The following is a 10809-nucleotide window of genomic DNA, read 5'->3' as shown; positions in this document are numbered from 1 at the left end:
CAGTTTGATATTATAATTAGACGAGTGTATCATTTTAAAACCAAAGTTTGTGTGATGGAAATAACTGATGACGATGACTTGCGTTTTTTTTGACTGGTGAGTATGTATCTGAATTGCCTATATATATATCTAATGTGCCAAAGCAGGTACATGGGAATGAAACGTACATGCCTTCTTTCCCATATTATTTAGGCCAAAACGTGTCCTCGATTCCTATGTCTGCAGCTTGTATTCCCCCATTCCAGAGACCCACATATCCTATACCCTCATTTCCTTCCTCATCATCAAACCCCTTTTCTTCCCGACAGCCACACCCCTCCTACAGGCATATAGGTCATGATGTAGAGGGTTTAACACCATTGGGGTCAGATGTTGTTCCATGTAATCTAGGAGATGATAGGGTGTGTGATTGGGATGTGCCGGGAGTATGGAATGATAACGAAGATGAAAGTGGTGAATCATATGACTTGTTGGCAGAGTCTGAAGAAGGACACTCTCAAGCAGAATATGGTAACGAAGAGCATGACGATGCGCTTGATGATGAGCTTGAACCTGATGTCGAACAAGTGCACACTGAGATTCGCAGGGATGAAGAAGCGGTCCGGCCACCGGGATGTAATGGTCTCACCGGAGACCCTAATGATGAGAAATTGCAACTCATAGTACAGTCTTCTGGGACAAATGATGTTAATGAGGGAGATGTATTTGATAATAAGAAGGAGTTGAGTTTGAAAATGCATTTAGTTGCAATGCAGAAGAATTTTCAGTTTAAAGTAAAGAAGTCGACGCTGGAGCTATATATACTGCGGTGCGTTCATGCTGATTGCACGTGGAGACTTCGAGCTACCAAGCTAAAGGAATGCACTTTGTTCAAGATAAAAAAATATTGTGCTGCCCATACGTGCTATGGTGGAGCTTTAAAACATGATCATAGGCAAGCCAAAAGTTGGGTGGTAGGACATCTTGTGCAAGAGAAGTTCACAGACGTCTCCCGCACGTATAGACCGAAGAACATTATACAAGATATGAGGAAGGAGTATGGTGTCAATTTAAGTTATGATAGAGCATGGCGTTCTAGTGAAGAAGCACTCCGGCTTATTAGAGGTGATCCAGCATCGTCATATGGTCTACTTCCAGCTTATGGTGAAGCTTTGAAAATCATGAACCCAGGTACTATTTTTGAATTAGAACTAGAAGGTGGCAAATATTTCAAATATGTATTTATGACATTGGGTCAATCGATTCGAGGTTTTCTGGGTTGTATTAGACCAGTGTTGGTTGTTGACGGGGCCCACCTAAAGGGGAAGTTCAGAGGGGTATTGTTATCAGCTTCTGGTGTCGATGCGAATAACCAGATTTACCCGGTAGCATTTGCGATTGTTGACGGTGAGACGGTTGCATCATGGGTGTGGTTTATGACTCAAATAAAACGTGCACTCGCTGGAGTTGATAATTTGGTTTTCGTTTCTGATAGACATCAAACCATTTGCAAGGCAATCGACAAGGTATTTCCTGCTGCGTTTCATTGATTTTGTATACAGCATATCAAGGTTAACTTGATAGCAAAATTTAAAAACGATGCGAAGGCAGTTGAGGAACTATTTTTAAAGGCTGCAAAGGCGTATCGCGAGTCATATTTCAACTCGATCTGGGCCCAACTTCGTGCATACCCCGGTGTACGGGAATATCTAGACGATATTGGGAAGGAGCGTTGGGCTCGTTGTTTCCAAACTCAATTGAGGTACACACAGATGACTACAAATATCGCAGAGTCTGTAAATACCCTCTTCAGGCACGCCCGTAAGTTGCCGGTTACCGCCTTACTTGACCACATTAGAGGTAAGTTACAGAATTGGTTCTATGATCGACGGACGCTTGCAGCTTCCCGATCAACCACATTGTCCGACTACGCAGAAAACATGTATGCCGAATATTCAAATAGTGTGCGGAGACACGTTGTAGACAACATTGACCAGTTCCATTTCCAGGTACAGGATGACAACCTTGACGGGATTGTTGATTTGAACGCTATGACGTGTAATTGTCGGGAGTTTGATTACTTTAAGATTCCGTGCTCTCATGCTATTGCGGCGGCGACGATGCGAAATATAAATCCATACAGTCTGTGCGACGAGGCATATACGACGAACTCCTGGATATTGGCTTATGCAGAACCCATATTTCCAGTCGGACACGTCTCAACATGGAACAGTTCGCCAGAGTTTGTCAACATACCGGTGGAACCACCGAAGACTGTTCCAAGAGTTGGGAGGAGGAAGACAACTAGGATTCCTTCCACCGGCGAGGTACGACAAACACGTAAGTGTGGTCGCTGTGGTGCGTGGGGACAATCGCAAAACATGTAGCGAACCCCTTACCACAATGTGAATGTATGCTTCTGTTGTTCATTTACTTTTAAACATGTATGAAGTAGATTTTAAAGAAATTGGCAAGGTAACTTGTATCTCAAGAAACCAACAATGCATGCATGCATTTGCAACTCTATGTGTTCTACTACTATTATTATTATTATGGGGATTGGATTGTATTATTATTGTGTGTTTCATGTATCATGCTTTGAGAATGAAATACGAATTACAAAAGACAATATCAAAATTCCATAAATATTCAAAAAATGGGACGGCGCGCCCACATCTGTACAGCGTACTGACGCCTAAAAAATACAATATTATCTTGGGTCAAAGTGTCCAACTTTGACCCGGTAATATCGTACTCGAAGAAGCGTACACAGAAAATTCCACAATCTGTGGCGTTACTCTGTTGGGGTGTGTGAACCCGACGCACCCTCCATGGCACCACCGGCAGGTCCGGTCGTGATGCAAATATCCCGCCATGATGTAGTACCGTAGGTAGGATCGTACAAATGGGCTTCAGCTCCTTTTCGAGTGAATCTAGTGGAGTGGCCGATTGGAGTGAATCCCATACGGTTAAGTCACCTTCCACAAGATCAATTCCGAGCATCACCCAGTGGTTTCCACCTATGTTGATCGGGGTGTACACAATGTCTGCATCAGTCCAAGCCACATTCTAGTTCGACTGCCTACCGAACACATACCGAAATATTGTATTCTCTTGGCTCCAGGGGTATTCGATTCTCGTGGACAGGACCCCTGGTTTCATGGCCGCATACGGACCGTCTGTTCGGTTCAGCAGAGTCTGTACAAGAAGTACAAAATGATATTACTTACACAGATGATTAAAATAGTATTTTTTAGTACAAAATGGTAAAAAGTCTGTACCGAAAGTAGCATGTCGCCTATCGCAAACTTTTTGCGACACAGATGTACACACTTCTCCAACTTTTTGGCCGTCAATAGGACGAGAGCATCAACTACCTATTGCATTTAAGAAATACAAGTTGATATTGGAATATTATTGACAAATGTAGTACTAGATAGTGGAATAAGAGGTACTTACCTCGTCCTTCAATTGGACAGTAGGGTCTAGTAGATCGCGATACCATTCCTTCCCTTGTAAGCCAGCTGCAGTTGACCGAGTTCGTCCATCGGTGTCTGGGTCATCCATCCATGTCTGGAACTGACCGTCTAGCTGTGGAGGAATGGGACATGCTGGGTCATATGCGTCCACGGTGATCCTACGCTGGCCGGTTGGTGTGTATATACCCTTCAGTTTCCACAAATAATGGCGCTTGCGTAGGCCCCGACCAGTTGGGGCATGCTGAAGGTCAGTTTCGTCCTGGTCAAAGTACGGTTCAACCTAAACCACAATAAACACGTAAGGTCGAGTAATGACAACTGACGAAATGCATGACATTAAGTTTACCTTAACGATCGCGTCGGGTGCCCAGTCCTTATATGGACGCCTAACTCGTCGTCTTGTGGGCTGTGTATCTGGCTGAGCATCCGGCTCTTGCCTGCCAACGGTGAGATCCTAATGCACAAGAAATATTAATCACATTACAATATGTGAATCAGGGATGTATACTAGCATTACAGAAGGTGGTTACCTGAATTACGGCCACCTGAGGTACATGGTCATCTGCATGATCCACTTCCGAGCCATCAAGCGGTCTCCCGATCGTAATGTCCTGATATTAAATAACACGATGTAAGACAAGGTCATAAATAATCCGACGAGGAACATAAGTACGAGTTACCTGATTTGGATCCTCGTCCCCATCCGTTATCATACCATCATCCTCCCTTCTCTTCGGATCCTCGTCGACACTATTCAGACCATGTCCCGACGTCGGTTCCTTTTAAGTCTCCAGGTCTTCATCCGTCCTCTGGTCCTCATCAGGCCTCTGGTCCTCGTCCATACTCTTCCGACCTCCATCTGGCTTCGGGGACTCATCAGGCCTTTGATCCGATGGACCGTCATCATCGGGCCCACCCCCACCTCCGAAATACTTGCTCGAATCAGGGAATTTACCCTGCACCCAAAACACTGGCCCATGAGCATTATTGTAATAATTAAAAACAAATTTGTACACATATTAAATTAGTACCTTCGCCAGTTTCTTTAGGTATCTCTGAATACCTTTCAGGGCGACTCTAAAGTCACCCAGTGTGTCCTCGATAGCACCGACACGGTTATCCAGCCTCTTCAACCGTCTGCTGATCCTCTTCTTGAATTTATTCTTCTTCGACCTCTTCTCTAACCCTTCACCGTCGTTTGCACTCGGTCTAGCCTCGTCTACCGCATGTGCATCTACTACTGGATCCTCTAGAGGACCCATTTCCACATCAGCAGGCGGATCAGGTACAGCTGCCCGTTCAGGTGAGGCAGTCGGGTCAGGTACAACAGCCCGATCAGGTACAACAGCCCGATCAGGTACAGTAGGCAGATCAGGTATAACACAGACTTCTGGTGGAAGAATGACACGAACCATGTGTTGTTCCTCAGCATCCATCGCCAACAAGTGTTCCTTAACCTTGGACTGCAAAAAACCTAGATTAGATCGAAATGAAAAACCAAATATGAATCATACGGCCAAAAGAGAATTACTTACCCGCGTGTTATCGAAAACCTCACTCGCCAGCACACGAAACCCGCGCGAATAAGTGCACGACCACTTGAGAAGTCGAGGAATGGCGTCATCGCTCAACCTCGTGGCTACTCGCAGGCTCAACGTCGAGATCGTCTCATACGCCCATACCTGGAATCCATGAAAGGCAAATAAATGATGCAGTTGAATAATGTAGAAAATAATACAATTGACTTAAACCTCGCTAACCTGAAATGCGTACGGAAACCCGTACAGACTATAAGTCTCAACGTGTGTGGGGTCCGCTGTTGCCTTCTGTTGGTACGCCGACAGTTTATCCTTCAGGGCGTTCTTGAGACTCCAAATCGTCCTATCAAAAATCATCGAACTCCAGTCATAGTTGCAGAACGCCTCCCACCGATCCACAACACCTAACAGGGCCGTATCTATGAACTGCTTCCTCTCCTTTCCCATCATGACAAGTTCTATGAAGTAAACTATGCCAACCTTCACAACATCCTCGTCGTCGTCAAAAACGTCCTCCAAAAAAATCTTCTCCAGCTCACTACAGTTAACCCTAACACTGTCTTTAAAGTAACGTGCTCTAAGTCTTCGTCCAGGAATATGATTATCTACCCTATTCATCCTATGACTGAGCCCGGTGATTAGGTCGAACTCTCGCTTACCAAAAGACACCCTCTTCCCAAACAAGTCAAAGCTAATGACGTCCTGTCTAGGCTCTTCAACCTCTCTCAACAACAGGTGATGGATCAATGGACCGTTGAAAACAACGTCCATGTCCAAAATAGAACCGAAACATGTTTGCCTAAACATGTCTAACTGGGTTGGGGTTAGCCTGGCCTTAATCCTAGTACTGGTTTTATCAACATGGGCAAGGTTCGTCAACGTGGCCGGAAACCAGTCATTATGATCTATGATGAGTCTCAAATCCATTCTAGGTTCATAACAAAGTTGAAATAAAACATATTAGATACAGACTAAGCTAAAGTGACAAGGAATTTAAAAAAAAAAAAAACTAAACAAAACAACATTCTGTCTTTCATCCCGGACCGAACCGGACCGGGACAAGTCCGAGATGAAAGGCAGAATGGGACAGCTCAAATCTGCCTCTCATCTCGGACTCATCCCGGGCCGAACCGAACCAGGACAAGTCCGAGATGAGAGTCAGATTTGAGTTGTCTCATTTTGCCTTTCATCTTGGACTTGTCCCGGTCCGGTTCAGTCCGGGATGAAGGTCGATCCCGGACACGTCCTGGTCCTGTTCGGGTCAGAGATGAGAGGCAGATTAAATCTTGGATTCAATCTGCATCTCATCTCGAATCCGAATAGGACCGCGACGTGTCCGGGATCGACCTTCATCCCGGACCGAACCGGACCGGGACAAGTCCGAGATGAGAGTCAGTCCCGGACCTCGAAGGCTTCAATCTTGGATGCGATCAGTATTCAATCCCGGACCTCGTCAAACTAAACCTAAATCTATATGGTCGCTTCAGATAGCATCGGTCATGCTAATACAACAAAGAACAACAACTTTCTTACATTGTAAAAGATATAAACTAACCTTGCAGCCTCCGAGATGAATCCGACACTTACAGATGAGTGCGAAAGAATGATCTTCAGAAAAAATGGATGAGTGCAAAATGGATTCTCCGAGACGGGGATTCTCCGAGATGGGGGTTTAGGGTTTTACTTGGGATGGGATGGGAGTGCCACGAAACGTCCGAGAAGGATGGGGAGGGGGGATGAATTTTTTTAAAACAGGGGTACAATAGTAATTTCATTATGTCATATTTTGAAAGGGATCATAATTAATAGAATATGGGTCACAAATTAAGTTTTTAAAAAATGTGGTCATTTATCCCGCTTCAATTATTGGATAAGTCACAGATTCAAATTTCGTAAAGCGTAAAGCCTTCATTTCAATTTTCACTTCACCTTCCCTGAATCCATCGAGTTTCTCACAGAGCGTTCCAATCCAATAGGGCAGTTCTGGAGAATGGAGATGAAATCTACTGTAATGGGGCGTCTGCAACTCCATTTTCCTCAATCGGGTCTCCGCCAAATTCAAATGAACCCACGCCTCCATTGCCAAACCATCTGTGGCCTCAGAAAGGGGCTGCGCAAGCCCTTGGGGAGCTCGAGGGTGCCCTCCCCTGAGGCTATTCATGCCGTTCAGTCCCTCAAGCTCGCAAAATCCGCCTCGAAATTGGAGCACGTAATCAGCACCAAGCTCAGTAGATTGCTGAAAGCAGACTTGTTTGATGTTCTCGCCGAATTGCAGAGACAAAACCAACTCGAGCTATCGCTTAAGGTGTTGCTAATGTTATGAAGCTATTGCAATTTTACATTCAACTCTCTTCGTGCCTGCATTTAGTTGCAGTAATTTCATAAGTTTGAGAGTGTAACTGGATAGTTGTGGATGTGGTGGTTTAGAATTTTGGATTTAGGGTTTGATTGGAACAACTTTATAGTTTACCATTGTTCGTTTCGTGCATTTTCAAGCTAACTAACAGAATTGTAAAAACCAGATGTTATTGACTCTTGTTCCAAGCAATATTTCATAAGTTTGAGTGTATAACTCTAATCATGGAATTTAGAATTTAGGGTTTATTTGTAACAACTTTATAGTGGAGCGTAGTTCGCTCATTTTTTCAAGTTATAATGGACATAGTAGTAATAGTATTTGTTCTTTAGTTTCTACTACTGTGCAACAATTTCTGCATTGATTTGGGGATAATTGCTCAATTAAAAGTTCGATGGTGCGACTGTGAATTAGTGTGTTTGCATTTTTCGCTATCATTTATTGGTAATAGCATGGTTCGTTTGCAACAATTTCATTAGTTTGGGGTAATTTCTCAAAAGTCCGATGGTACAATTGTGAATCGATGGTTTTGCATTTCTCACTATCATTTACGTACTGTAGTTTGTAGACTTAGTTTGATTAAAGAACATCTACGGATTGTTATTTTGTTGGTTTTTTTTTCCTTTGCAAGAACTCCAAGTCTTTAACAGTCTGATCGAAAAAGTTGATCGAACTGATACATTTTGTTCTTCTCTGCAGCCTATATTATCCTGCCACTTTAAGTTTTATTTCATTTTAACTGAATTCAGGCTTTAGGTCTTCAAATTTGTGCGGAATGAAGAATGGTACAAGCCAGACTTAACCTTATACCATGGGATGATTATGATGTTGGGAAAGAACAAACTCATTGAAATGGCTGAAGAGATCTTCAACGGGTTAAAAAAGGATGGGTTAGAACCAGACACACGAGCTTTTAACGAGATGATGGGAGCATATTTGCAAGCGGGCATGGCCGAGAGAGCGGTGGAGACGTATGAATTAATGAAAGCATCAGGTTGTACGCCAGACAAACTGACTTTCAAGATTTTGATCAAGAGTCTAGACAAGTTTGGGGAAGGGTTTGCTGCAATGGTGAACAGAGAATGTGCTCAGTACTTGGATTCTCCGGAGAGGTTGCTCAAAGATGTCAAACCGAAGCTCGTGAAAGATCAAAGTCCTTGAGCATGAACTTGGAAACTTCTTCAAACAGATTTGATGTTTGAGGTAGGCACTCTGTTTCTTACTTCTTCAAATGAAATTTGATGTTTAGGAGAGACCAATACCATATGGTTACTGCCTTGAAAATCTCTGCACAATGTTGAAATTCTTGTTGAATAAGAAGAGTTGTCAAATTTTTAGGTTCCATGAGGTGCATGCTTTCAAAATGCTTTTATAATTATGATTCGTGCCGATTAGAATGAATTTTTAATGAACTCCGTTGTTTTTCTATTCGATTTTTCATTTATCAATGAAAAGTTGTTTCTTATGGATTGGAGGGGAAAACTAAAGGAATTTGTCTGTTCGGTATGGAGGAGTTTGTTAGTTCGCCGGGTTTTAAGTAGTTAGATAGTATATGACGAGTTGCTTCAATTTGTGAGAGTCATTAGAGAGTGATGTTTCTAGCTTGGATCCTGTTTTGGGTTGCCCAAAGGGAAGGGTTAAAAAGAAAAAAAGGGTCAAAGCATGAAGATGGTCCCTATGATTTTTTGTTTTTGTTTTGGAATCCAGTGTGTCCGGACCAACTGGCCTACTATATTTGGTTGACAAGGTAACTCGTAGGATATTAAATCTTAGGTAGATGGCCACCATGGTTTGAACTCATTCCCTCTGGGTCCTTTACTATTTAATTGGCTATGGTTAGATGGTCTCTATGATTTAGATGTAGTTTCATTTTAGTTCCTATGATTTGAAAGGGCTCTATAATTTAATTCTATAATTTTAAAAGTTTAATTTGATCTCTGTGGTTTTGATAAATCCTCCATGTTGAACCTATGATATATATATATATTTTTTTTTTTGTTTACATGACAATGAACTAAAGTTTTTTTATTTGGTTGATTGTATTAGTATACTATATTACGATTAAGACTTGAGTAAAAAATAGGAATAACATAGTGAGGTTTTTAGTGGGTAAAAAACCGATGGTTTATGGATAATTTGCGAGATTTGACCGAACTATAAAAATCAAATTGAAAAATTTTTACCATCATAAATACTAAATTGAAACTAATCTTAAACTACAAAACTGAAGCTTTTAAAATTATAGGGAACAAATTAAAATTAAGCCAAACCATCAAATTTGTAATTTAACCTTAAAAAAAATTAATAACATGTTTCATTAAATATGCTTGAAAGTTTGAAATTTGATTATTTCTTTTAGGTCATCTTGAGACATGCTGCGAAGCAGGGAAGGTAGCCCCTTCCAAGTTCCAAGATTCTCTCTTTGGAGGATTGTAAATGATGTATTATATATGTATTGCTCATTGATGTTGTTAATAACATTTTATTGTGAAAAATTAACCAAAAAAGGTTTGTGAAAAGTTAATCATTCACTTCTAAGATATCTATAATTTTACCAATATTTGACCACGGAGTATTTAAAGTACTAGAAGTTGTCCCACATCGAAAAGGTACACGGAAGAAGTATGTTCGAGAGTATTTAAATGTCTATTAATACCAAAATATCTGTCAATATAATTATAAAATTTAGTTATTGATATGAAAATTGACATTGATATTTTCATCATTCATTTCAGTCAATCTAGTTTGATTTCTGTTGGTTTCGTGATCAGTTTTGTCAAATATTCAATTTTCAAAAGATCCATTTCATCCAAAAAATTTTTTTTTTAAACCTACACCCCTATGAGATTGCAATCTAAATGACTCGACGAGAGACTTCTAAAATAGTTAGATAGGTTAGAGAATATATTTTGGGTATACGCCATATATATACTTCAAAGTATAACCTATTATTTAATATATAGTAATAAAAGGTGTTGGATGAATATGATTTTATCATATGGTAGATTATATTAAAAGATATATAATGTTTGTCGGAAAAGAGAATTATTCATTGGAAAAGAAGTACTACTTATATGACTTTGGGGACATACCAAGGCGAAAGCTGATGGGTATGTGACGTCCGAGTAAAGAAGAGGGGTACATGAATGTATCGATACCACATCCTGAGAGGAATCTTGAGATCATAGAAGATTTAAAAGAATTGATAGTCATTACCTATACTAACAAGATGTACCTTCAAACATTCTAGTAAGGACTCACGGAATCTCCATTTCATGCATCATCTCTGAATTTCACTCCGACGGTATTTTTAGTTCAAGCTCCATATTTCCGGTGCCATTTTTCTTCCTCTTATCAATAATTCAGGCGGCATTTTTTTTCATTGTTTTTGGTAACTTTTTTAGCTTTCTATGACCCATCTCTTTTATGGCAGCTTTTTTAACCTTTTCTGATGACT

The 10809-nt window shown here is 41.1% G+C and overlaps 3 protein-coding genes across 4 annotated transcripts; 2 read left to right on the top strand and 1 right to left on the bottom strand.

Annotated features, from left to right (window-relative positions):
* The first annotated feature begins 215 nt into the window (after window positions 1-215).
* LOC111015181 (uncharacterized) lies at window positions 216-2366 on the top strand. Its single transcript, XM_022290128.2, has 2 exons — window positions 216-1505; window positions 1551-2366. The coding sequence occupies exons 1-2, from the start codon at window positions 216-218 to the stop codon at window positions 2364-2366; spliced, it is 2106 nt and encodes a 701-aa protein (XP_022145820.2).
* A 1874-nt stretch (window positions 2367-4240) lies between these two features.
* LOC148207693 (uncharacterized) lies at window positions 4241-5982 on the bottom strand. Its single transcript, XM_088118341.1, has 4 exons — window positions 5219-5982; window positions 4994-5140; window positions 4490-4921; window positions 4241-4414 (listed from the first exon to the last, which is right to left on the bottom strand). The coding sequence occupies exons 1-4, from the start codon at window positions 5921-5923 to the stop codon at window positions 4241-4243; spliced, it is 1458 nt and encodes a 485-aa protein (XP_087974467.1). The 5' UTR covers window positions 5924-5982.
* Window positions 5983-6878: 896 nt separating this feature from the next.
* LOC111015209 (pentatricopeptide repeat-containing protein At1g62350) lies at window positions 6879-9892 on the top strand. 2 transcript variants are annotated; one of them, XM_022290167.2, is made up of 3 exons: window positions 6879-7301; window positions 8109-8555; window positions 9712-9892. In XM_022290167.2, the coding sequence occupies exons 1-2, from the start codon at window positions 6987-6989 to the stop codon at window positions 8511-8513; spliced, it is 720 nt and encodes a 239-aa protein (XP_022145859.2). In that variant the 5' UTR covers window positions 6879-6986; the 3' UTR covers window positions 8514-8555; window positions 9712-9892. The 2 variants fall into 2 exon arrangements, with proteins under 2 accessions (XP_022145859.2, XP_022145858.2); XM_022290166.2 differs by lacking the exon at window positions 9712-9892 and having other exon boundaries at window positions 8109-8694.
* Window positions 9893-10809: the final 917 nt, after the last annotated feature.

This window comes from Momordica charantia, unplaced genomic scaffold (assembly GCF_013281855.1).
Source record: "Momordica charantia cultivar OHB3-1 unplaced genomic scaffold, Mcharantia_2.0 BLBB01000104.1, whole genome shotgun sequence".
Taxonomy (NCBI): domain Eukaryota; kingdom Viridiplantae; phylum Streptophyta; class Magnoliopsida; order Cucurbitales; family Cucurbitaceae; genus Momordica; species Momordica charantia.
This window is presented reverse-complemented; position numbering and strand designations above follow the sequence as displayed.